The following is a 27,104-nucleotide window of genomic DNA, read 5'->3' as shown; positions in this document are numbered from 1 at the left end:
CCAGGAATAGAACCCACGTCTCCTGACTCGGTCAATTGCCTGATGCACTGGGTCACCCTGCCTCGCAGCTAAGCCTGGCTGGGCTGAGTCAGGACTTGATGGGAGACTTCCAAGAAGCAGGTTGGTTGTGCAGGAAGTTCTATTTTATTTAGGCGTGTTAATACCACGCTTATCACCATGGCCTCAGAGTACCTCTGTGGTGCCCTGGATCCAGCAGGTACTCTCCTCTTAGCATGGCTCACGGAGCTGTGGTCTAGGACGGAGTCTTCTGCATAAGAGGGGCTGAATAATCATAGTGATTAAAGACGGCAGGTCTTTTCTTAAAGATGTGGGTGATTAAACACATTGAAACTCCGATTCAGGTAACTGTACTCTGCCTGGCTAAATTCCTCTTTTGTTTCAGATGGATACTTCTTCCCTTCCTACCTTAAACTGATATAGTGCATTCACTACAGCTATTGCATTGCAGGCTAGAGGTTGCTGATATTCCTGTATTTCACCTCCCTCCCCAGGTAGGTTGAGGGTTAATTATAGTTGTAAGGTGCTCAGTAGAGCAATGGGTGATACTATTCCAGCAAATGCCTGTGAGTTGTCCCCTAATCGCTATTCTGTAAATAGTCATCTTTTGCAGTCCCAGGGCTTTCATTGGGAAGCATTATGGTCTGAAAGGGGCTTCATTTTTAAATTGTATTTGTGGGGTAGCTAGTCTTTCCCACCGCCTCTACTGAAAATTCTACAAGCCGGTGCCGGATTCCTTAGTACTGCCTGGATTTGCTGTGTTCACTGCTCATGCTGCCATTACACCAGCAGAAGGCGCTGTTGCTCTTGCAGAGAAGGTCAGGTGCTGAGATGTTGGTGTTGCTTTACTTTTAACATTCAAAACTGAATAGGATTTATTTTACTGATCAGTCACTTGTATCCAGCCTCCTCCACTGTCTTTCTCCCCCCCTCCACCCCAGCTACTGGTTAGCACAAGCTGGCAGGAGAGACATTTCCCCTGAGTCAAGTGCAAGGATCTGAATGGATCTAGGCCAGGGGTAGGCAACCTATAGCACGGGTGCCGAAGGCAGCACACAAGGTGATTTTCAGTGGCACTCACACTGCCTGGGTCCTGGCCACTGGTCCAGGGGGCTCTGCATTTTAATTTAATTTTAAATGAAGCTTCTTAAATATTTTAAAATCCGTATTTACTTTACAAACAACAATAGTTTCGTTATATATTATAGACTTATAGAAAGAGACCTTCTAAAAACATTAAAATGTACTGGCACGCAAAACCTTAAATTAGAGTGAATAAATGAAGACTCTGCACACCACTTCTGAAAGGTTGCCGACCCCTGATCTAGGCTAAGGACTCTTACCTCTTGTGCTTCTGTATTTTTTTTTTCAATTCCCTGGTCATGTCAGTACAGAGAATTTCCATTTTCTGAACTCTGTCCATCTAGTAAGATGTCACAGGTTCACAAGTGGTCTTACTATTAATTTATATTCCAGGAGGGCCTCAAATCTCCACCTGAGACCAGGGCATCTATGTGCTAAGTGCTGTATACACTCAGATTGAGACAATCCCTGCCCTCGGAGCTTTCAGTCTCACCAGACAAGACAGGCATAGTGTGGGATGGGGAAGGGTTTTGCCCAAGGTCACACACAAGTGAGGGGTTGAGCAGGAAATAGAACCCAGGTCTCCTGACACCCAGTCAGGTGACCAATCTGCTAGGCCCAGCTTTCTCTTGTAAAGCTGAGAGTGGCATGTAAACACCCAGTAAGCTTCCAAAGCTTGGGTGATAAACATTTTATATGGTGCCCATGTTTTATGATTCCTCCTTTAAAACCCCCACCACTTCCCTGCCACACAGAGCAGCAGTTCTTCTTTCTTCTCTCTCTTCCCCCCCCCCCCTCCCCCCTGCATTACAGAGCAGCAATTGAAATTCTTCCCAGGTCAAGGTTGACAGGGAGGGTAAAGTTCTTACAAATCATGTGACACGTGAGTTACAAAGACAAATTTAAAACTAGGTTAACCTAGGATTGAAATACCCGTGGAGAAGGGGAAAGGTCACCAAGGATGACTGAAGGAGGATTAGGTAATGTGTATAACATGACTCTGATCTTGCACAGCAGTTAGAAAACACTGCTGGTCTTAGTTCCTGCTTTATTACTGTAAACAATGATTGTGTGTAGAGCTGTGCCAACTGCCTTTTAGGGCCCATCTGCCCCTCCCCTGTAGTGCTACAGATTCTGTAGTGACAAGAGCCGTGTAAATACCTAGAGAGAGCTCCAAGCCTTGCTGCACCTTATTACTATGCTGTTCTCACTGTTTAAAACGATCTCTGCCTGAATCAGGCGCCTATGTTTTAGACAATCATTGCTGTCCATTTATCACCACCCCTTGGAATATGTGCAAATGTCTCCCAAATTTGCTGTAGGGAATGGAGCCCTGTTCTGTGAGTGACTCCCTCAGCAGAGCTTAACTTCATTCTACAGCTTGTTCCTGCTAGTGTACTGTGTCTTTCTATGGGCTTTTCAGAGGTTAAACAAACATTCAGCTATCTGGTTCTCTTGCTGGCCTAGATCTTTGAATGGAGATTGAGTTCTACCTGCCGGAGTTACGCCTGCTGTTTCTCTTTAGAATCTTATTTCCCCCCCCCCCCCCCCCCCCGCCCCGGCTAGATTCTGAATGGTGGCTTTGCAAACATGACTAGTCCCACGCTGCTCTTTGTGGTCACTTACCAGAACCCCCTTGGGGCTGTGGCAGGTCTGAGCAGAGGCGATTAGAGGCTGCAGTTGATGCCTTAACAACACACCACAACAAAACCTGCTCTACTTACCTCCTGCTGTTCCACTGTATTTCTGTTCCAAAAATGACCCTGCTACAGGCAGAGCTGCTAGAAGAGCAATACCATATACCTACAGGCCCTGTCCTCTAATGTCTTCCATTTTAGGGTCTCCAAGCACTTCACTAATTGTGATACATTCAGTCTCTTGTGTGCCCATTTTGCAGATGGGAATCAGAGATTCATAAGCGTTCAGTAACTTGCCCAAAGTTACATAGCAAATTAATGGCAGGGCTGGCAATAGAACCCAGGAGTCCTAACATCCTGCATTTGTCTTTTCTCCCTTTGCAACACTTTTTTTTCTAAGCAGCACAGGTCATCCTGTGCATGGGGTGGACCTGATCCTGTGTGGAAAGCCCTCGCTGACTACTGGAGCGTATGCCCTCCTTGCACAAAGTGGGCCATCGTGCAAAGGCTATGCAAATAGATACACGGCTGCCCCTCTGGGCTTGCGGGGACTGTCAACATTAACCTAGGCCAGGCACAAAGGAGCACACAAAACCAGCTGCTGGAGGGCAGCAGCAGTGGCTGTCACTTGTGCCCTTCCTGGAGACATCTGAGTGGTGCTGCCAATTGCTGATCTGATGGGGGGCTGCGATGGAGTGCGGCTTTTGAAATGTGTTGCTGTGCTGCACGAGTGTCCTCAACGGAGAGGGGGGCCAGGTCGGTTGGGTCTGGTCAAGTCCTACTGCCTGAGCCTGCTGTGGGTAAGTCCTTGGAAGGTTATGAGCACTAAGACCAAGGGTAGGACTAAGCCAAACAGGCGATGCAGGGTCCAGCTGTGGTGTGCTTGATAGGCTTGTATGGTCACTGCTGCTTTCCTTATCAGCTTTCCTTTCACTTTGTGAAATCTAGTCCGTTACCTTCAGCTCAGCAACATATACCCATAGCTAGATGGCTGGCCCAGCCCTAGTTTAACATGTGCTGTTCAGCGCTTGCCCACCCCGCTGTCTTAAAATACTTCTGCTGCATCGATTCCATTGAATAATGGTGAGTTCATGTTTAAATACCAAAGGAAGAACTCTCTGCAGGACCAGTGGTGTTCTGAGCCTGTAGCATGTACATAAGTTCTATTAGGCAGGTACCAGTACAGGTGAGATATCAACAAGCAGCCCTAGCCCCCTGCTTGCGCTCTTGTTCATTCTGCCCATTGGGGTATGCTAGGCCATCCAGGGGTTGATTTGTTTTCCTAGGTAAAACATGGGGTTAGCCACGGGAAAGTAGCCAATGGTAAACCTCACTGCCTGCTTATACATGAATGCCTAGTGCAGCCGCTTGCTGGACCTCAGTCCCCTGCGAGAGCTTTCTGCTTGAGTTATGGAAAATCAGGCTGGACAGAGCCCTGGAGAGTATACCGTAGGGAACCATACTGCATTGGCCTGTGGTTCCATAGACAAGGTGTAACCTCATCTCTCCTTCCCCATCTCTCATTGCTATGGTGCTTTCAGTGTGAAATACGAGGCCAGTGACTGACTACAGGCACTAAGCCAATGGTCCTGAACTATAGATAGCAAAACTTGCATAGACTTCAGTGATAGTGGGAGGAGGTCTCATATCCTAGCCCAGGCTGGAGGACCTGGGCAGAAGCAGAGTCAAATAAAGGGTAGCATGAAATCTCTCTCCCCCTGCAGGTTCCTCTAGATTCCCCATCACAGCAGAAAATCTGAGCCAGAGCTAATGCAGGAGCAATTTATTTTTCTTTATTACTACTACTCATGAGCATAGCATTACTAAACAAATATCTCCAACCAGTGACTGGGGCCTCGGGGGCATACAATGTACGGCCTGGCCTACACTTAAAATTTAGGTCAGCTTAGCTATATTGCTCAGGACTGTGAAAAATTTCACACCCCAGGTGAAGTAATTAAGTTGACCCTCAGCCCGAGTGTGGGCTCAGGTAGGTTAATGGAAGGATTCTTCCCCCCTCTCAGAGAGGTGGATTTACTACAGTGCTGGAAACACCCCATCCATGACTGCAGGAATTGTCTGCGCTGTCGAGACAGCTGCAGCTGTCACTTGTAGTGTGGACATGTGCTAAGCGGGGGAACACGGTGTAGAAGACCATTTTGACTAGTGTAATAAGAAGCGTCTCAGCTGCAGAAACCAGGCTGCACTGCTGTGCACCCCGCAGGATTTCCTTTCATGTTCCAACCAGCCATACCCAGTTCCCTGCTAGGGTAATCCAGCAGGCCCTTTCCTGAAGTTGGAAGTACTGTATCATAATTGTGGCTACCGCTAGAAGGTGCTGAACACACTATGCTCCTATATAGCTACATTTCAGGTTTTGTTTTCCCTTTCCTTAGGGCATTAGCATTGTTATGGCTATTTTAAAACAGACTGGATCCTTGTCTCTTCTCCAGTGCCCCAGTCCCTAATAGTGTTTTCTTTCCCCTGGCTCACTGCCTCTATCCCCTCTGCCTGCCCATCTCTCACTCACTTTCCCCCATTTTCCTCCACACCCCCCAAAATCATTCAGTTATGTTGGACAGAATAACTAATGAGAAGGGATAAAAGCCCCACCCGCTTCAGGGCACTGACTCATGGAAGTCTGGAAGGAAGCCCACTCATGGGTAGTTTATTGCCTAATTAGCCACTAGGGGACTTCCTGCACCTAGCTCTTGAAACAGCCAGTACTGGTGATATCAGAGCCAGGATACCAGGCTAGATGGGCCCCTGCTCAGATTTCGTCCGGCACTTCCTCTGGTCTTGTCTGTTTTCTCCTCACTAGGACTGGGAACTTATTTTTCTGAGCAGCCTAAAAACATAAGAATGGCCGTAGTGGGTCAGACCAATGGTCCATTTAGCCTGGTATCCTGTATTCCGATAGTGGCCAACGCCAGGTGCCCCAGAGGGAATGTACAGAACAGGCAATCATCAAGTGACCTATTCATCCCCTGTCATCACTCCCAGCTTCTGGCAGTCAGAGGTGTAGGGACACCCAGAGCATGGGGTTGCGTCCCTGCCCATCCTGGCTAATAGCCATTGATGCACTGATCCTCCATGAACTTACCTAGTTCTTTTTTTAACCCATTTATAGTTTTGGCCTTCACAACATCCCCTGGCAATGGGTTCCACAGGTTGACTTAGTATATTGAGCGGATGTTTCCCTGGAACTTGGTGTTCTCTTTGGAGATCTCAAAATTCCCCCAGGCACCCACCTACAGTAGCTGCCTATCCAGCCTAAGCTTTAAAGCTGCCCCCTGCTGGGAGTCAGAACTCCTGGGTTCTATTCCCAGCTCTCCCTCCTTGGGGAAGCCACAGCCTCTCTGTAAATTGGTGATAGCATCACTGGTTTAGGTTAGAGACCCCCGCAAAGCATTTTGAAATCCCTGGATGAAAGCTAAAGCCTAATGTGAATGCAATGCCAGGCGAGTGAGTGCTGTAAGAGACATGAGCTCTGTGCACCCGGCTTTCCCTGCTGGAAGGGAATAATATCTAATCAATCAGGCCATGCCTGCATGCTCCTAGAGCAGTCTGGCTAGCACCCTGCCATCTAGCAAGCAGGAAACAGTCGAGCTTTGTTGATTCTGCCACAGTCTGTGTGTTAAATATTTATCTGCAACTGAAGGACGGCCGGGGCTCAGAGCAGCAGGAGCAGTGCAGCGTGAGGGTGGTGAAAGCTTATACTTTGAGAAGGAGGATCACAGGGCGAAGACCACTCAGCAAGCAGGAGCCGGGGAGGTGAGTGGGGTGTGCACAGACTTTGTGATGACCCTTGTGGATATTAGCTGGTTTGGTGGGAGCTCTCTGGGTCAGCAAGGCATGTGACAAGGTGGGGCTGTGGCAGTGTATCTCAGGCTACAGCGTGCTCTGAAAGGATCGTTTGTAGGCAGCTGCTGTTTCTCCTTATGGCGTTGTATGTGCATTGGGTACAAAGGCCACGAGCCTGTTATGAGATCTGAATGACATGCGTTCAGCTCCTTGCAAGGGCCATTTTCAGTGAGATCTAGGGCACGGGTGCTCAGACTTTCCCATTCTGCGACCTCCCACATCTAACTGGGATCTACCCAGCAACCCCCAACCATTTAGCAGAGAAAGGCAGGGTGGTCAGAACCCCTCAGCACATGTTTGTAACTCCCAGATTGAGAGCCCCGGTCTAGGATTTAACGTCTGGGCTTGATGACATGAGCTATTGACTCTCCTTGCCTGTGTAGTATAGAGGCAAATGTACTGTTTTGAGGGAAGATGGGCTAGAATTTAATCAATGAAATAGGAGAAATTCCACTAGCAGAGACAAGGCCAAGTTCTTGTCCCTCCCTGTGTTACCAAAACCACCAGCGACTGTTAAATCTCACTCAGAGGACTAAAAATCCAGCTTGTGTCACTAGTTACGCTGTTGCTTCCTCTGCATTTTTCAGTGGTGTTATTTGCATTGTGGTAACTCTTGGGAGCCCCAGTCATGGATCAGGAGTGCACGGCGCTGTACAGATCGAACAAAAATACAGTCCCTGCCCTAAAAAAACAAATGAATCATGATAACCAACTAGTCACTTTCCTAGTCAGTTTCTTCTGACCCCGCTGCAATGAACACTTTGAAAACCTGGCAGGGGACTCTTCACTTAATGAATTTATTTAACTATCTCCACTTAAATTTAAAAATGGAGGAGGGGGGAATCCTGGGAATAGTTCTGTTGGTCTGAAGTTTTGTGAAACTTTTTTTTTTTAACCAAATCTAATTTGGGGGGATCAGATTGGATCTGACAATGTCTGCTTGCATATTAGAAACCAAGGCCCCAGTCCTGCATTACGTTCCGTGTGGACCAACAGGGCTGCCCAGAGGATTCAGGGGGCCTGGGGCAAAGCAATTTCGGGGGCCCCTTCCATAAAAAAAAGTTGCAATACTATAGAATACTGTATTCTCGTGGGGGTCCCTGCGGGGCCTGGGGCAAATTGCCCCACTTGCCCCCCTCTCTGGGCAGCCCTGTGGACCAATCCCTGCACCCACCCGCTGTCCTCATCATGTGCCCCCCTACTGCTCACTGCAGCCTTGAGGTTTAACTTACTGGCACTGTCTGTGTGCCGTGGAGGGGGAGTGCTGGTAGCACAGAGCCTATTCTCAGCCTTTTGACTAAGATCGAGTCTGCTATGACCCATAGTGGTGATCCTTGCCCATCTCAAATGATTGTGATCTCACCATCAGAACATCATGACTGACTGGAATCTGTTGTGCCTCTTGGCCTGCGGGATTTAACTATTTTAGTGGGCTTGTTCTTTTCTGATTCTTCATTTCTCATCCTGTTTACTCCCCAGCCTCCTCTCCTTTGGAGGAAGGCTTTTCTTACATGATGTTCTTATGTTTGCAAGCCAGCAGGAGGTGCCCTATTAACTCTTCTCAGTGGGAGGAAAATGAGTTCATTGTTTAAACACACATACGCCCCACTCTCCAGCAGGTGCCGGAGTTTCTGGCCAGTTTTTAACTGAAGGGCTTTGCTGGGGAGAGCAGCTTTCCGTCTCTGTGTACTCAGCTCTGGGCTACATGCCTTCAGTAGCAGGAATGCCCACTGAGGCACTGGACCAGCTCTATGCCAACTCCCCTAGATCTTTCCAGACCCTGAGTGGCTTGTGCCCACATTAGCTGTTTATACTCTGTCAGCATTAAAGCAATGGGCTGGTGCCCTGTTTCTCATGCAAAGGCAGCATGGAGTATTTGGGGGACAGGAGGTGGGGGATCTGCTTTAGCCCGGGCTCCATCCTCTCTTCCAAGATGTCTCTTTATCTGGATAGCGGGGATGAGATGGACTCATTGAGGGAGAGGCCAGCAGGCTCTTGCTGCAGAGGGGTTAAAGATGAAAGAGAAGGGGGCTCTGGGAATTCAACCACAGCGCCGTTCTTGTGTGTCCGAGGCTCTGGATCATTGGAGGAATTTCTCAGTTCTCTGACAAAAGGAAACTAACCAGGAAGGTATTGAGCTGACTCCCCTTTTCAGAGGCTTTTCACCCCCTTGCAGAGAGTGGCGGCAGCTTGTCGCTGAGGCAGTAGCTGGGAACTCCTGGGGGACGGGGCTGTTGGTAATAAGTGACTTCTTTGCCCCTCCATCCAAGGAACTAGCGCATTTTATGGATATTAATGATTCCCCCGGTGCAACAAAGCAGTATTGTTCTGAGTTTGCAGGTGCCAGCAGACAGTTTTGGTGCTCCAAGTTTTCTCATGTTCAAAAAGACGTTCAGAGTGTTTCCAATCACTGAATCCTTAAATAAAGGCATGTGTTTTGGTTGAAAGAAGTTTGCAGGCAAAGCAATAACCGTTTCCAGAAGATGGTGAATAAATAAGCCAGGGCTGTATAACAGATTCGCCATTGTGCAGCCAACAAGGGAACAGATCTTCAGACCGCAAATGGGTCTTCCCTCCAATCACCTGCGCAGAAGCAGAGGATTTTTTAATGTTTATATTTTGACAAGTAGCTGAAAGCATCGCAATCCAAAAACTCCTGCAACTTTCATCAATGTTGTTCCACGATGCAGGATCACGGCTAAATTAATCTGCTTGTATCGCATTTGTCTCATCTGCATAACTTGGTCTCGGCTTGCCTTCCTCCCACAGATCCAGATCTGTACTTTCCTCCTCTTGAAGGCCAAGGGCTCCGTTGCCAGCAAGAGTGTCTGCCGAACCAGCCTTGTCGTCTTTGTCTGCTGTTTCTCCTTTCTCTCTCTCCTTGAAGTATCGATTCATTGTTGGTATCTTTTGTGGCAAAGCAACTTCTTTAACCTCCTTTGCTCATTTCAGTTTTCTCTTAGCTCTCCTGCTTAAGTAATGCCGAACCATATTGTGGGTTTCTTAAGCAAATACAGTGGCGCTAAGGTTTTATTTTTTTACTCTCTGTCAATTCTAATGGATGCTGTTGGCATCTGACCAATCACGCAGCAAGTCATTTGCATGTTGCAAAACGGGTTGTTTGAAAAGACAAACTTCTGTTAAATGTCCCTGATGTAATTAGCAAGAGAAAGGGATGGGGGGTGGGGAGTCTTGGATTTTTTATTTTCCTAGTTTTATTGGTGTAATGACACCCTCGGTTGCATCTTCAAACCATGCTCCAATCTTCTGCATCACATGGGGACCGGGCCATGTTGGAGATGAGTGACAATTTTACCCTATTCGTCTTGGTGGAGTGCCAAGAATCCGTACGTCTCTGAGAGCCCATGGCAGCTGGGGTGCCTGAGCTCGGGGCTTTCCACCCTGTGGCATCTGCCAGGACGCTGGGCATGGGGGCTCCCTGCCCACTCCACAGTGCTGCCCCTCAGAGTGCCAGGGCTTCCCCCTGCCCGCCCTGTGCCCGCTCTAGGTTCCAGTTGCCCCGTGGCAGATGACAGCTGTCTGCTGGGTGCCCCCCAATTGGCTGGGGCACCTGTGCACAGACCCTATGGGCCCATGCGGTCATCCACCACTGCATATTAACAATAACAGACACAGAGACACCCAGGAGCTGGGGAATGTGATGGAAATGGGAGGGGAAAACGTGAGCCTGAGGGGGGCTCAGTGCTGAGTCCTGCTCCCCCAAAACAAAGGTGCCGTTATCGCTGCACCTGTGCCTCCCCAAGGCCTCCCTGAGCCGTGGAACCCACTTCAATTCTGTGCACTGGGCAATCCAGTAACTAGGGGCTTCTCTTCCCAGCAGTGTTCACTCCCGATAGAACTCAAGGGCAGCCCTGTCCTGACTCCCATCGGCACCCACCTACCTAGTCCACAGTCAGTGGTGCTTTCATCTTGAGCTAGCTGGCTTGTTAGTGGGTCTGGTTTGAAGCTCAAGTGCTGCTGATGCTCAGCCAGTGATGCAGTGCAGGGGGATGCAGCTCCGGGCTACAGTGTGAGTCTGCACAGCTCAGCAGCTGCTGCCCCAGTGGCACTGTGCTGCTGGAGTGTTTGCAGTATGGCTGCTCTCGCTGGAGCCAGGCCAGCTTGAGGGGAGTAACTCGAACCAACGGTTGCAGTGAAGAGCAGCCCTGAGGTGTTAATTGTGTGTGCGCGCGTGAGTGCACCTGTGCACGTGGGCTCTGCCAGAGTCCGAGAGAGCTATTGACTAGCAACACCCGGGAGCCGTCCAAAATGGCACTGTGTTGCGCAGGCTCTTCTAACCTACAGCTGTGTTTAAGGAAGTAAATTTGAAGACAGTTGTGTCTGGTTTTTGACTGGAACGCCCGGTCGAAAAGGGACCTGGCGGCTCCGGTCAGCACCACCGACTGGGCCATTAAAAGTCCAGCTGGTGGCACAGTGGGGCTAAGGCAAGCTCCCAGCCTGCTGTGGCTCTGCGCGGCTCCTGGAAGCAGCGGCTTGTACCCCCTCCAGCTTCTACACATAGGGACAGCTAGGGGGCTCTGCACGCTGCCCCCACCCCAAGCGCCAGCTCTGCAGCTCCCATTGGGTGAGAACAGCGGCCAATGGGAGCTGCGGGGACGGCGCCTGGCCGCACCTCCACGTAGGAGCTGGAGGGGAGACATGCTGCTGCTGGAGGTAAGCGCTGCCCGCTGCCTGAACCCCTGACCCCCTCCCATACCCCAACCCAATGCCTCAGCCTGGAGCCCCGGCCCATACTCCGAACCCCTCAGCTCTACCCCCACAGCCCAGAGCCCCCTCCTGCACCCCAACCCCCTAATTTCTGGCCCCACGCCAGAACCCACAGCCCCAGTTGTGGGGGATGGAGCAAGTAGGGGTGGGGCCTTGGAGAAGGGGTGGAGCCTTGGAGGAGAGGCGGGGCCAGGGTGTTCAGTTTTGTGCGAGTAGAAAGTTGGCAACCCTAGTGTGGAAGGGCAGCCTGCGAGCCAGTTCGGCCACTATCCCCAAGTCTCCCTCCCCTTTGTAGGAATGTTGATGAAAGGGAAATGCAGGCACGTGCCTTGTTGCCTTCAGCTGCCCCACACTGGGACATGGTGTGTGGTGTGCTGGATTAGTCCCTTTCTCCTGGCGATCCCCCTTGGTTTTACTTCCCTAAAGCGGCAGCAGTGTGGAGTCTGCCCCACCTCACAGGGCTCTCGTTTCAGGGACGGGAGCAGATCCATGCTTCATCTGGACAATGCCGGGTGTCTCTGCCTGCTCCGGGCACAAGATAACTAGAGCTCTCAAGTCAGGGCTTGGGAAGAGCAGGGCTGGGGAGGTGTTGCCCCATTTCCTGTGTGGGTGGTGAGCTGAAAGAGCAGTGGCTGTAGTCAGAGGGGAAGGCCGGCCCAGACAGTGCAGGAGAGGGAAGTGGGGAAGCCCAAGATGTGATGCAGCAGGGCTGGGGCGCAAAGCCCCTTGCGCATGCACAGATGCACAGCAATGCAGGTCAGTGCTGGGCTGGTGAAAGGGGTGCGGGGGACAGAGCTGGGGCGTAAAAGCCACTGTGGCCTTCAGGATAGTGCAGGGCTGGGGAATGATGCCTAGAGCAAGGCATGGCGGGAGAGGGGAGGCAGGACTGAGGAATCCTGCCATGGGTGCGGTGCTGGGGTTAGTGGGATCAGACAGAACTGGAAGGAAGGTAACACTCCTAGCTTTGACTAAACCCTGGGAACTAAACCCAGAGGCCACTTCCCTGTCCCCTCTGGCCACAGCGACATGCTAATGGAGCTCTGTCCAGGGGTGTAGAGGGACGTAGGGCTCTGTGCAAGTCGCCATTGCTTTTTGGGCATGAGGCTGCAGCTGGGGAGGAGAGGGTGGGGCTTCCATTGGGGGGCTGCCATGATACTGGAGCAGGAAGCAAGAGATTAAAGCGTTGTCTAAACAGCCTTCGCAGCTGCCCAGCTCCTTCTCCAGCGCGGGATGCTCAGGCTCTGTCTAACTGCTGCCAACCACTCGCGTACACACGCCGGGGATGGACCTGGCTGCTGTCTGTCCTTCAGGGCTATAGCTGGGTTCCCAGCACAGCCCATCCAGGGGCCACTCACCTTTAGGGATCTGCAGAGCTCGCTGTGGCTCGTGCTTCCAGTCACGTGGCACTGTCCCCTGGGAACCTGTCTCTGCGTTCCCTCTCCAGCATGTGCTCCTGCCCGAGTCCCAGACAGCATGATGCCCCCTGAGCATCAGGCCTGCCAAGGAGGGGAGGTTTAGCTCTGTGATGCACCTGCGAAGATTTAACCCCAGGAGTGGCCGCATGCCAGTAATTAAGCCCACCCACTGTGCAAGAACCAGGGCAGCTCTCCCTGCAGTGTTTGACTCCCCAAAACCCTGCCATCACCCCTCTAGCCATATCCCTGAGAGCACCCCTGTTCCCGGGGCACTGACCCTGCTTGCCTGCCATGATGCTCCTTGCCTGGTGCATGCAGCTCTGCAATGGTCAGGGGCTCCATTTGTTCCCAGCCTCCATTCCCCACCTCCCCAATTTGCCCGACCCCCTTGAGTCCATAGCTGGTGCTGAGAGGATGGAGATAGTTGCAGAGACACCCAGAGGGTTGGGAGGAACCGCTTCTTCCCAGATTTCTCTCTCACTGCTGGACTCGTGTTTGGGCTGGGAGTCGGAAATCCTGAGTTCTATTCCCAGCTCTGGGAGGGATTGGGAGTCTAGTAGCTAAAGCAGGGTGTGTGTGTGTGTGGTGTGGGGGTGTATCAGGACTCCTGGCTTCAATCCTTAACTCCAGGAGGGATTGAATTCTAGTGGGTAAAAGAATAGATGGGGTTCTGCTCTTGGCTATGGAGGCAGCAAGGCCTAGTGGTTAGAGTAGGGATTGGGAGTCAGGACTCCTGGGTTCTATTCCCACCACTGCAGAGTTCTTCGAAAGGGCCAGCATGCTCCAAGTGGTGTGTGTGCCTGGCAGAGGAGCACCACAGGTGGCTGTAGTGGAGGGGGCGCTAGGACCTAGCTCACTGCCCCTCTCTGCGTGTTGCTTGGACAGCTGGTTGCAAACGCCCCAGTGTGGAAGCCAGGCTCATCCGGACCAAAACCAGAGGAAAGACACGAGATGATAACCTGCCTGTACAATAGCTCCCGCCAGTCATGCCCGCCCGATTTTACTCCATGACCTCATCTCTTCCCTCCAGAGAGCCATGAGCTGGATCATAAGGCTAAGAGAGGCTGCTGCCAAACTCCCACTGTGCACCAGGGATGGATCCCTGAAATAACCTCACGGCCAGCTCAGGGGGGCAATGGCCCCTCTCAGCTCAGGGAAGCAGCCCCCTTCCCCAGTGTATCCCACCCAGTCTAGTCTCTACTAGCCCGGTTTCTCTTCCATTCCTCTTGCCTGCTCCGCCTCTGCCTTGCTCAACCGTCTCCCACGCTCAGGTGATCCCAGGTTGGTCTGCAGAGCAATCGCTTAGCTGTGGGCACGGCGCTGCGCAAGACGCCGTCCACAGCATATTCCTCTGGCATGCAGCAGCAGATGGTGAGATGAGAAATGAGCCGAAAGCAGAACTTTTGATCCAACTGACTCCCTTCATCCCATCTCCTAAGGAATGTGACTTGGATACAATAGAAGCCGGGTGCAAAGGAGGTGAAGAATGGCTCGCAGGTGGGTGGGGTGGCTAGCCCAGGGGCTACGGCATATGGAGGCAGTCACTGATTCAAACACAGCCCCGGTTGGCAGCAATTGCAAGTTGTTCCCAGCTGGGCCCATGTGTGAAATGAGTTCGTCTCAAACCGGCTCTTAGCATGAGAGGCATCCCCATCGCCAAGGCCTCAGCAGAGGGCTCTGGGGACTGGCCTCCCTAGGTCAGGACTGGCGCAGGTTGCAGGCAGCTTGCTCTGCTGTTTCTGGGGCAGAGGAGAGACAGAGGTCTCTAGGCTGCAGGGCTGGCAGCCTGTCACAGCCTCTTTAAGAAACGAGGAGAATTGATCAGGGGAGTGAAATATGCATGTTGGAAGGGCATGCACGGCCAGTGGGTGTGTCGGGCAGAGGCTGGCACCCTACCCCTCACTGGACTCTGCAGTGGGGTCTGGGCTGGCATGTTTGTGTGAGTGCACTTTTGGGGACATGCTTGTCTGCAAATGTGCGTACGTATGTGTTTGCATGCATGAATATGCACATGAATGACCGCTTGTCGTGTGCCTCCATATTTGTCTAGAAGTGTGTGAGTGTGGGGAGCACATAACTGTCTCCATGTATCTGTGGATGAATGCGTGGCTCTAGCGTGTATGCTTGCGTGTGAGAGCCCACGAGTTCTCAAGGCCTTCGTGTTTTGTAACCAGGCGGCGTGAGCCAAGCTCTGTGTGTGTGTGTGCAGTTCGTTATTTCAGCGTTCTGGCTGAGCTCCCACTCCCTGGAACTCATCCTCACTCCCACACTCTGGAAATGTCACTGGAAACTCTGAATGGCCTTTCGCCGGCTCCAGATTCGTGTTTGTTTTAATTGCAATGCTGCATGGTGCAGTGGACTTTCCAGATAAGCTGGGAGGGACAGTGGTGGGCTGGGGAGGTAAGGGACAGACTTCTTAGGCACTCTGTGGGCCGGTTGGGGGGATTTGCTCAGCTGCTGACCGTGCTAGGGTCAGTTTGTCCCCAGTGACTTTCCTCTGCAAATTCTCTGCTCCTCGGAGTGTGTCCCCTTGCGTCACTATCAGTATCTGATGCTTGCTGGCAGGGGACATCCGGCCCTGGGGGAAGCTGTCTCAATCCCACAGAGTGTGTGAGTAAGGGAGGGCTCTCCCTGGGGCTTCCTTAAAAGAGGAACTTCTCCTGTGCTGGGGGCTAGCTGCAGGAGCATGGTGCTAGCTGGCGGGATGCCCCTGGAGCAGGGAGGGCCAGCTTTCCCTCCATCCCCTGGTGTCAGAGGGCACATTGTGTTTCCCCTCCAAGTTTGCTTGTTTTTCTGTTGTGTGTGAGTTGCTCCCCCTGCAGCTCGCAGCACGACTATTAGACACAGAATCCCACACACTCAGCGTAGCGGTGCCCTCCCACTGCACCGTACTGCTGTTGGGAGCCAGCCCTTCGGACGCGCTGCCTGGGCTAGCAGCAGGCATGAGACTCAGTCAGCACTGACAGCTGCAGCCTGGGTCTTGCTAACCGTACTAGTTTGGGAAGTGCCCTGCTCTCTGGGAACATTGGACGGAGTTCCTTGCCAGGCTCCTCCAGGAAGGTAGGGAGCTGCCTTCTCTCTCTGCAGTGTGTGTGTGTGTATGGGGGGTTGTATGTGGGAGGGAGTGTATGTGGGGGGGGGGGTGTATAGGCCAGGACGGGGGTGGAGGGAGTGGAATTCTGATCACAGGAACCCTCCTATTCATAAAAAGCCAAAGGCATGAAGGTTGTTAGAACGATCTTTATCAGACACCCCCTGCCCCTGGGTGGTGCGATTCAAGCCCAGCCTGGATTCCCTCCTGCACCAAACCCTGCAAACTCTCAGCTCCCCCCTGCTTTGGGGAGAGAGACCAGAGCTACAGGCAGTTTGTGTGCAGAAGGACCGGAGCCATGGCACTGCCAGCCTGGAGCATGACTACACTTGCAAACGGAGATTGCGATGTCTGTTGCCTCTGCCTGTCTCATTCCTGGATTATAGGGTACATGAGCGGAAGGGAATGGGATCCAGTGGTTAGAGCAAGAGGGACTGGGGGTCAGGATGCCTAGGTTCTCTTGGGGAGGAGTGTGGTCTGGTGGTTAGAACAAGGGGCTAGGAGTCAGAACTCCTGAGTTCTTTGCTCGGCTCCTGAAGACAGTGTGGGAGGCTGGGTTCCTTTCTGTAACTGTGGGCAAGTCGGATCTCCTCTCTGTGCTTCAGTTTTCCCCCTGTAAAGCAGAGATGATGATGATCCCCACTTCACACGAGGGCTGTGAGGCTCCGTTTGTTATTGGTAACTGGTGATTCTTGTGTTTCTAACATGACTCTCAGTGCACCATGCAACTGAAAATAACAGTGCTCAGCATGTCTTCAGCCCAGTGCCCTTTACCCCAGGCGGTCAAAGTGCTGCACCCAGAAACCACAACCCCCCTCTCGCTCTCATTAAAAAGAACAGCCAGAGGCAGTGCAGTCTAGCGAGCAGAGCACTAGACTGGCTCTCAGGACACCTGGGTTCCACTCCCAGCTCTGCCACTGACCTACGGTGTGATCTTGGGCAAGTCACTGCCCCATCGCTCAGCCTCAGTTTCCCCTCCCAGCCTTTGTCTTGTCTGTTTAGGCTGAAACTCTTCAGGGCAAGGACTGTCTATAAATATGTGTGTACAGCACCTGGCATAACTGGGCGGTGTGTGTGTGTGTGTGTGTGTGGGAAATATAGTTCTCATTATCCATTGAAGTGCCCAATCCTTTTTTGAGTCTTGCTAAGATCTAGGGATATCTTGTGGCTGTGAGTCCCACAGGCAGATTGTGTTTAAAAAAATAAAAAATAAATGGCATTTCCTTTCAGCATTTATAAATGTGCTGCCTTTCAGCTTCATTGCCCAGGCCCCTGATCGTGTATCATGAGGAAGGGTAAAGAGGGGCACCCCATCTCCCCTCTCCCTGCTATTTAGTATTCTACCCACCCCTAGTCTGTCCCCTCTCACCCACCTGCTCTGCTAACTGACCCATCTTTGTAGTCTCTCTTCACACAGGACTCTCTCCAGCCCCTCTGTCTGCTCTTTCCTGATCGAGATGGGTGACCGGCGCTCATCACTCTAGCTAGGGACACCCCATTGATAATGGCATCATAATAGGGTTGTCTCCTTTGGGTTGCTCTTTGGACTTACCCCTGGACTGGGCCTGGTATTTGTAACGTGCTTTGAGAGCCTTGAGTGCCAGGCCCCAAAGAGGAGTGAATGGTGGTGATTATTATTGCTCGAGGTTAAGCTGTCACATTACAAGCTTGGGGGTGGCAGCTGGGTGGGGAATGGAAATGTTCTAGGGGACGCCAAAGGGAAAAATGCTTCGTTGGCTCTCGGAGAGCTACGTGCTCTGCCTAATTGCATCCAGACCCTTGCGAGTGAAATGCAAGCCCCAAGCAAAGAGTGATGCAGGATCTCTGCAAGTGAGCCATCCTGAGCCAGGCACAGCCTGGGTTTCCTGGCAGGGGTCTGAAGGGAAAGTGTTGAGCAGTAACGGTAATAGATGCCCCACCCAGCAACCTAGCTTTGGGGAGGGAGTTTTCTTTCTGAAAGTGAGGATTGCAAGGGGTAGATATATGCACTGGGCTGGCATCATGAGAGTTAGAGTTTTGCACAGTGCTAGAGCAGTGCAAGCGCTGGCTGGGCACGAGGATGGTGAGAGTGGCATGGGCACTGGCTGGGCATGGGAGCAGTGAGAGTTGAAGAGTACGTGGCTAGCTGCCCCAGGATGAAAGCACAGAGACGGGCCATTTCTGCAGGTGGTGTTCCAGCCCATTTCTCCTCAAATCTGGCGTTCCCCACTGTGTGCCAAGTACCAGCGTTGCCTTGGGCACCCTTGGGTACAGAGGCCTCTGTGCTGAATCCCCATGGCACCGCCTCACCCAGCTGTGTCCGATAGGATGGGAACGGTGCCCTCTACACCAGGGAGGGAGTGAGCCAGAGAGCAGGGACCTAGGCTGGGCCTTGGGCCGAGACCCTGGCCAGGGCTAATTCTGGAAGAGGAATCTCCCCTCCTCCCCCACAAATGCCTTTGTCCTGTGCTGTAACAAAGGCAGCCTCTACAGAGAGGCAAGAGGCTGGCAGGGCCGTGGGCGGTGCCACTGAAAGCCTCAGGAGAGAGGGGGGCAGCAACTGGCCTGCGGCTGCAGTTCGGAGCCCGTCCTGCCCTCTCCGGCTCAAGGTGTTGGCAGCCTCCACCACAGGGCGCTCCGTGGCCTTGGGGTTCAAAGCCAGGAGCAGCCGGAGAGCAGCAGCTGTTGAAAGTGAACTGCAAAGGGTTCATCACTGCCCCCTCAATGGCTGCCCGGTTCTGGTGGGGTCAGGTCGGGGTGTCTGGGAATGGTGAGTGGGTGATGGGGACCTCATGGGAGAGTGGGGTGCAATGGGGGGGGGATAGGATGGGATGGGGAGCAATGTTGGAATGGTTATAGGAAGGGTTGGAGGTGGGGGGATGGGGAGCAGTGTGGGATGGTTATAGGAAGGGGTGCAGTGGGGTTGGAGGTGGGGGGATGGGGTGCAGTGTGGGATAGTTATAGGAAGGGGTGCAGTGGGGTTGGAGGCAGGGGATGGGGAGCAGTGTGGAATGGTTACAGGAAGGGGTGCAGTGGGGTTGCAGGTTGGGGATGGAATGCAGTGTGAGGGAGGTGAGGGAGCACTGTAGGGGAGGAGGTTGATGGGGTGTAGTGGGGTTGGAGGCAGGGGATGGGGAGCAGTGTGGGATGGTTACAGGAAGGGGTGCAGTGGGGTTGGAGGCAGGGGATGGGGAGCAGTGTGGAATGGAACCAGGCAGGGGTGCAGTGGAGTTGGAGGCAGGGGATGGGGTGCAGTGTGGTTTGTTTACTGGAAGGGGTGCTGTGGGGTTGGAGGCAGGGGATGGGGTGCAGTGTGGGGTGTTTATAGGAAGGTGCAGTGGGTTTGGAGGCAAGGGATGGGGAGCAGTGTGGAATGGTTACAGGAAGGTGCCGTGGGGTTGAAGGCCGGGGCTGGGGAGCAGTGTGGGATGGTTACAGGATGGGGTGCAGTGGGGTTGGAGGCAGGGGATGGGGAGCAGTGTGGGATGGTTACAGGAAGGGGTGCAGTGGAGTTGGAGGCAGGGGATGGGGTGCAGTGTGGAATGGTTACAGGAAGGGGTGCAGTGGGGTTGGAGGCAGGGGATGAGGTGCAGTGTGGGGTGTTTATAGGAAGGGGTGCAGTGGGTTTGGAGGCAAGGGATGGGGAGCAGTGTGGAATGGTTACAGGAAGGCGTGCAGTGGGGTTGGAGGCAGGGGATGGGGAGCAGTGTGGAATGGTTACAGGAAGGGGTGCAGTGGGGTTGGAGGCAGGGGATGGGGAGCAGTGTGGAATGGTTACAGGAAGGGGTGCAGTGGGGTTGGAGGCAGGGGATGGGGAGCAGTGTGGAATGGTTACAGGAAGGGGTGCAGTGGGGTTGCAGTGTGAGGGAGGTGATGGGGATGTGAGGGAGCACTGTAGGGGAGGAGGTTGATGGCTCAGGTGTCAAGGGAAAGTAGTTCTTGGATCAAGACAAAGGCCTTGCTCCAGTGCAGGGGGCAGTCTGGGGTGTGTGTGGCAGCGACACAGCACCAGCATGTTCGAGTGCTTCACGAGCATTAACCCATTACCTCTCACAACCCCCTTGTGCCCTGGGGAAATAAATACTGTCCCCATGTCACAGATGGGGAAACTGAAGAACGGAGAGGGAACATGACTGGCCCAGGGTCACTCAGTAGGTCAGTGGCACAGCAGGAAAAAGAACCCAGGAGTTCTGGCTCCTAGCCCCTTCCTCTAACTCGCTGGACCCCACTCCTCCTCCCAGAGCTGGAAACTGAACCCAGGAGTTCTGGTTCTGCCAGGGCTGCCCAGAGGATTCAGGGGGCCTGGGGCAAAGCAATTTTGGGGGCCCCTTCCATAAAAAACAGTTGCAAAACTATAGAATACTATATTCTCATGGGGGCCCTGCAGGGCCCGGGGCCTGGGGCAAATTGCCCCATTTGCCCCACCCTCTGGGCGGCCCTGGGTTCTGCTGTATGTTGAGCAGGGTGAGGGGCTGGTTAAGGGAGCTGTGTGCTGCCTGGGAAGAGCGGAGCAGCGTGAGAGAGACTGGGACACATTCCCCCTTTCCTGCTCCCCTGCCCTTGGTGCAGTGCCAGGCCCGGCTCTGCTTTATAGCAGTGACTCATCCCCAGAGCTGGTGGGTTGTCCCTCCCCTCCGGATTGTTCTCCTGCTCCAACACGCTGTTCCAGCCCCCCCTCTCTGGGCCGGCCTGCCTGTCTCTGCAGTGTTTGCACTGGGACGGCACTTGGGTCTGGAAATATTTGCACACTAAACACTTCCCCCTCCCCCTCCCCCACCCCATTCTCCTGCCAGAGCTAAACCAGTGCAGCGAGTTTCATCCAGCCTGAGGGACTATCCCTGGAGTCAGGGGGTGCCCAGCTGGAGGGATGGGGGTGCTGAGGTTAAAAGAAGGGGTATCCCCTCCAAGTAAGGGGAGCAGGTAGGTCAGAGTGGGACTCATGGGGAAGGCACTGCTCAGATCTTGGTGCCAGGGCTCCTGCCCAGACTGGTCCAGGAACAGTGAGCGCATGCCCTAGTGATGTGGTTTCCATGCACTGGAGACTCCAGCTCCATACACGCACCTCACCCCAGCAGTGGGGGAGATTTGTCCCTGTACCAGCAAGCAGACCCCCCCACCCCGCCTTAGCTGGAGCTGCAGCTCCAGGCACGGATGAGTTGGTGGCAACCTCAGATGCTGGTGGGGAATAACAGATCCTCCTGGTGGTCCTGCCCCTCCACTCTGCCCTGGGCATTGGCATCTGGGTACCTCCTTCCCGGCCTCTGAGCAAGGCTGCAGGGAGGCAGCAGGAAGCTGGCTGGAAACAGAGAGAGAGGGACTGGTCTGCATTAAGGCCCGTGTCTGGGGAGAAGGCTTTTTGCTGAGACAGTACTGCCCGCAGGGGAATCCCAGCTGGGTTTCTTGGTGGCTGGAAGATGGGGCAGATCTGGCCAGAGTCTCTTTTCCTCAGGCTGGTTTCTTCCCTCTCCATTTTCTCTCCCTCTTGCTCACCCCCTGCTGAGTTAAGAGCCACAGTGCCAGAGACATCTGGGCTCAAGGATGCAGGGTAAAACCGTGGGGTGGGAACTGGCAGCCGCATCTCCCTGCATGCTGCCAGAGAGCTGCCAGTGTGGGCGAGGGAGATAAGAGACAGGGTGAGTGTGTGTTTGTGTATAGGGCTTTACTAAACAGTAACAAACAGATGCAACCACAAATACTACAATGTTTTGGTGTCTGTTTCCGTCAGTTACTAATGGGTTTTGGTTTTTCTCTTTTATGTAGTGTTATGTACACATACTCACACACAATAGTATGTGATCATGTCATTAAAGACAGTAGGAAACCTTTAGATCCACCATGCAGATGTCTACTGCTTGAGCTAACAGAGTGACTGATATCAGTAGTAGGCTGTCATCTTCCAGATGGACCAGGACTCTTGGATTCCATTCCAGGCCCTGGAGGGGAGTGCGTTGCAGTGGGCCCGTTCCCTTCCAACCAGTCCCGTCTCTTCTGCACCCCTGACTCCTCGTCCAATTCTATTCACCTAGCCAGTCCAAGTCTCCACTACTCAAGCTTCTCATCCCAGTCCCAGTCTCCTGGCCCAGCCCTGCCCAATTCACCCTTCCACCCCTTGGCTCCTTGAAGCCACTTACCCAGCCAATCCCAATTGCCTCCTCCTGGTTCTTCACCTCTTCCCTCACCCTCCACCAGCCTTCACTCACCCCCGCACCGATGTTCCTTCCCATTGGCGTAGGGTGACCAGATGTCCCGATTTTATAGGGACAGTCCCGATTTTTGGGTCTTTTTCTTTATATAGGCTCCTATTACCCCCCACCCCCATCCCGATTTTTCACATTTGCTGTCTGGTCACCCTACAGTGGCTCCCAGGCTCCTCGTCCAGTGGCAATATCCTCACTTCGACCTGGCTCCTTCTCCCAGTCTCTTTGTGCAGTTATTTTAATCCAGCAACTACAGGGTTAATGAGTTGTAGCCTGCACATGGGCTGGGCCGGAGTCCCGTGTGAGCAGCTGTGTTTTGGTTGGCTGGAAAAGCCTGGGAAACAGTGTATTTCCCCCTTAGATTGGAAGGTTTTCAGGGCAAGGTTCTGTCTGTAAAAGGCCGAGCACCCTGTGGCTGCTATATAAATAACACCGTGTTGTTGCATCTGGTGTTCTAGCCTGCACCTATGCTTGCTGTGCCGATGACTGTGCAGGCAGGACAGGGCTGAGGGAAGCATGCTGGCTTCCCAGAAAGAGCTGATTAGTGCGTCCCCTTGTCGGGACTGTGCAGCCCCGGGGGGCCAGGGAGGAGAAGAGTCTGAAGTGGCTGCTGGGGAACGGCACCAGGTGTGTGTGTGGGCACCCCAGCTTCTCCTTGTCCCCTGCTCCGCGAGCCCCCGGCCCTTCTGGCTGGGGTGGAAGGCTTCTTCCTGAGCAAGAGGGGTTAGGCTATGGGTCTGCGCTTCCCACTCCATCGAACTTGGCCTGTAGGTCCGGGCTCTCCTATTCCCATCTCAGCCCCGCCTCCCGCCCACCATGGACAGATGTGGGGCTGGATTGTTCCCTGTGAGTCCTGGCCCCAGACACTGCCACCTCCCTTCTGTTAACCCAGCGCTGCCCCCAGACAGCTCTGCCACTCCCACGATGATGGAGCCCGGCAGCAGCTTAGACTGTAGCTTGTTGTTCAGAGCTGAATACAAGGCCATGGCATTGTCATAGTAGCAGGGAACGGCCAGACACAACTTTCGCGCTGGCAAAGAAAGGGGGTAGGCGCTGACCTCACGGTGGACACCCACCAGTGCGGGGGTGGGGGGGGGCTTTGTTTCCCAAGAGTGCAGTGTGCAGTGCTGACGAGTTGGCACACAGCTGTGGCCAGGATCTCTCTGGAGCTGGGACTCAGAGGCTCTCCCCTGCTGCGTCCCATAGCTGGGAAGGAAGGAAACAGAAGCCATCCCAAATCGGCCCCCAGCTCTGTTGGATTCTCCCACCCTGAGAGCCCCAGTTTGCCTCTGCATGCAGGACTCTACAGGGCCCCCGGCCCTAATCCTGCCATCTCTGGAGCTAATGCTGCTTCACTGAATCTTGTCTTGCCCTTGGAGCATGATGTTGCTGCCCCAAAGCTCTGGCTGGCTATTGGCTAGGTGCCATAGGCGCCCTCACCAGCCTGAGTGCCAGGCAGCTCTGCCAGGCAGTGAATCCGGCCTCTGGATGGGGGGCGGCATGAACAGGGACAGGCAAACTGGAGCCCAATTTCCCAACCAGCGAAACCCGTTTCTGTGCTGCCCTCCATCCTGGCTCAGGCTCAGGGCCGCGGTCACATCTCTTTCCCTCTGTGTTGCAGAGCCCTGCTGTGGCTGACCTCCGTGCTCCACCCTCCCACCCCCTGATTCTGGGCAGCTGAGAGGCATGAGACAGCCATGGCGTTCCAGGCAACCGGATCTGGGACACTGCAGCCCCGGAGCGTAAGGCGTTGATTCCACTGAGCTTGTGTTGTTTTTACCATTGCGGTGTCTGTGTGTGAATAACAGGAAACGCTCCCAAGCGGCCCGAGCAGTGGAACAGGCTCCCCTGGGAGCATGGGAAGCAGTTGTACTAGAGCCAGGGTAGCTAGAGCCATCTGCTGGCAACAGTCCTTTGCTTGGACAACGTCGGCCCTAATAGATCTTGGCCTGGGAGCCAGGATCCTGGGTTCTATTACCAGCTCTGCCATTGACTTCCTCTGTGACCGTGTGCCCGCGTGCTCCAGTCACACCGTACCTGCTTGATGTCTCTCCCCACCTCGGCTGCGCCTGTCGCCATGTGCTCCATGTTGATGGTCTGGGGCTGCTCACGGCCAGGCAGTCGGATTGGGGCGATGACGGTTGCAAAGCGAGGTGGCGAGGGAACGTCTGCTCAGGAATAAGAGCGTTGGCCCCGGTCCCTTCCCAGCGCAGGGCCCTGGCAGGGATGACTCAGGGGAGTCGCATCTTAGTTTCCCACACAACAAACACTGCAAAGGTGTGGCCCCCGGCTCAGGAAATGGAGGGAGGGGACTGTAGGGCAGGCCTGAGAGGCATCAGCAGAGCTGTTTGGCGTGGGGAGCTGAGGGTTGGGATTGAGGGACCCACGGGAGCCGGGAGGGGATCCAGAGCTTGAATGGGGGTGAGGCACTGCAGGACAGGACCAGCAGAGCTGGGCTGGAGACCCAGGCCTGGAACAGGACTGAGGGGCACTGGCTGGGTGTTGGCACATGGTGGTAGAAATGTGCCCAGCACCTGGCTCTGGCAGCCTCCTACTCTTATCAACAGTGATCTCATTCCTGCCCCTCCCACAGGTGCGACCTCTGGAGCCTCTGCTGCATGGCTGGGGACCGGAGCCTGCTGCGCAGAAAGGATTCCTTGGCAACTTCTCTCTTCCCACTCCCCTGCAGGGGACATGGAGGGCAGCTGGGAATCCCCACCTCCGGGAGAGACACGGTGCACATCCAGCAGGAGCAGGGGGCAGTGGCTGCTTTCCTCACAGTCTCTCCTCTCCACCCCCCCGTGCCATGGCAGGGGGCTGCCTGAACCCTGAGGGGTCCCAGGGCCTCAGCTTGAAAGACTTTGTCCCATCCCACTTCCAGAAGAGGGAATTTCTTCCTGCTGCCAGGAGCCCTGCAGCCCCCACGGCCACATCCCCTCAGCGGTTCACGTGGGTCCCGCTGCGACACAGAGGATCCAGGGTGAGTGGGGCCTGCCCTGCCCTGTCTGGAGCAATGGCATGCTGGAGCTGGGGGCGCCTAAGCTAGCAGCCCTGCTGTCCCTGCAGGGTCTCTGGCCCAAAGACAGTGGTTGGGGCCAGATGGGCAGGACTGACCTCGCAGGGACCACCCAGGCAGCGCCAGGCTTCCCCCACACACTGCCTCACCCGTGTGCCTCACCCCGACCCTCAGGCCCGTTCAGCCCTTGGTCCTTCCCCTGGGGCTGCCCACGAAGGCGGTGACTGGTGCCAATGGGGATGGTGGCCTTTGTGTTGTAGATGCTTTTCCCACTGGACTGAGACCCCCACAACTGGCCTCCCCCTGGGGCCACCGAATGGTCGTCGGACAGCGATGGGTTTTGGTGCCGGCCAGCCTAGGCTGGAGTTGAACCGGTGACGTGGGGGCGGAAAGCTCTACGGGGAGTCTCTTTGCTGTGCAATGTTGGAGCCCATGTCTAAGGAGGGGCAGGCAGGAGACACGTTCAGCCCCCACTCCAAGTCCAGACTCCTTCCCCACCCATTGTTGTATGCCGCTAGTTCCAAAATCAGAGAGGGGAAACTGAGGCCTCAACTTCTCTAGCACCTGCTGCCCTCTAATCACCCCAGCACTGCTCCCTGGCACCCAGTGTGCTGTGACTGCTCTGCCCCTCAACTCCCCTATGCCTGCTGTAACCCACACTTCCCAGTGCCCTCTGTGCCATGGCCTCTGACTCCCCTGCACCCTGACTCCTTGGTGCCCATTGTCTGCACTCTGCTGCACCCTGCACAGCAGAACCATGTTGTTTCCCTTCCCCCACAGGTGCCCGTGATCCGTAACTGCGGCTCCAACACCTTGAACTTTGAGTTCCACGACACGTCTCCCCGCACAGCGTGCAATGGCACCGCCGAGCCTAGGAGAGCAGCCCCCAGGAGCTCAGGTAACTCCAGCCAGGGACGGTGCTCCACAGTGCCGGGCTCAGACAGAGACCTGGGAGAGCCCCTTCTGACTCAAAAGCCCTTTCCAGCCAGCCCCGTTTCTAGGGACCATGGTCTGCGTGACTGGATGCCCAGATCTCAAGGTGCAGCTGTCCCAGTGCATCCTCCTAGCTGCGGCTGTCGGCCTGCAAGCTGGAGGTCCCCAGGAGGACAGAAAATTCTCAGGGGCTGGGAAGCAGGAGAAGTTCAAATCCAGGCCACTCCCTGTGCCAGCTTTCGGCCCAGCTCCTCTCCCAGGCCAGCCCTGACTAACGAAGCAGGGGGCAGCCTGGGGGAGTCACCAAGCTCAGCCAGCCTGGGGAGGCACCTCTGGCAATGGGCTGGGGGCAGGGAGAGAGATGTGGCCCCTTAGTGCCAGAACGGATATGCCCCCTTCTCGGGCTGGATAGTACCGGGCAGTCAGGGGATCTGGCACGTCCCCACCTGGAACAGCCCATTGCCACCACAGCCCTGCTTGCGGGAGGTTTCCCGCCTTTCCCAGCGCTGCATGTAAAGAGTGGTGGGGAAGAGACGCTGAGTGGGGAGCTGGGGCCTCCCATTAAAAATAGCATGGCTGTTCTGGGTTCCCTGGACTCCTGGCCCCACACCTGGACACTTGTCTGTCTGTCAGCCCCTGTGTCTGTCCAGGGGACATGGGCCCTGCTGTCAATGGGGCTGCCATTGTGCTCACCGCCCAGGCCCTCTGGCATAGCAGGACCCATAAGTCTTGGACTGCCCATGCCCTGAACCCCATCTGTCTCTGTCCGTCTCTCCCCACCTTGCCTGCAGTGAGCGACTGGTACCAGACCTGGCCTGCCAAAGAAATGAAGAAGCTGAGTTCCCAGGCAGTTCCTGTTCCCCTCCCAGCTGTGTCGGCAATGAGCCCCCTGGAGAACGGCCCCCCGCCTGTGCCCCGCGCAGCCCCCTGGTCTGCTACCTGGACTAAGGATAGCAAGAGGAAGGACAAGCGATGGGTGAAGTACGACGGGATCGGCCCAGTGGATGAGACGGGGATGCCGATCGCATCGCGATCCGTGAGTCCAGGGCGGGAGTGGCTTTAACGGGCCTGTAGAAACCCCACTGCTGGGCTGGGCTGGGCTGCGGGGAAGGGAAGCGTGTAGGAGGTGCTGGCCCCTCGCAG

At 54.5% G+C, this 27,104-nt stretch overlaps 1 protein-coding gene across 6 annotated transcripts in view; it reads left to right on the top strand.

Annotated features, from left to right (window-relative positions):
• The first annotated feature begins 6,413 nt into the window (after positions 1 to 6,413).
• The window catches only part of SORBS3 (sorbin and SH3 domain containing 3), a 38,703-nt gene continuing 18,012 nt past the window's right edge, over positions 6,414 to 27,104 (top strand). Inside the window, exons 1-5 of one of the 6 annotated variants that reach the window (XM_039525930.1) lie at positions 6,414 to 6,512; positions 23,634 to 23,754; positions 24,702 to 24,992; positions 25,809 to 25,926; positions 26,753 to 26,997. In XM_039525930.1, the coding sequence (XP_039381864.1) occupies positions 23,710 to 23,754; positions 24,702 to 24,992; positions 25,809 to 25,926; positions 26,753 to 26,997 (699 nt within the window). In that variant the 5' untranslated portion in view covers positions 6,414 to 6,512; positions 23,634 to 23,709. Of the gene's footprint in view, positions 6,513 to 15,207; positions 15,806 to 23,633; positions 23,755 to 24,605; positions 24,993 to 25,808; positions 25,927 to 26,752; positions 26,998 to 27,104 lie in introns of those variants that run through there. The other 5 variants (XM_039525928.1, XM_039525927.1, XM_039525929.1 and 2 more) reach the window with 5 other exon arrangements.

Source organism: Mauremys reevesii, linkage group 2 (genome assembly GCF_016161935.1).
Source record: "Mauremys reevesii isolate NIE-2019 linkage group 2, ASM1616193v1, whole genome shotgun sequence".
NCBI classification, from domain to species: Eukaryota; Metazoa; Chordata; order Testudines; family Geoemydidae; genus Mauremys; species Mauremys reevesii.
Note: the sequence above shows the minus strand (reverse complement) of the source record. Positions and strands in the feature narration are given on the sequence as shown.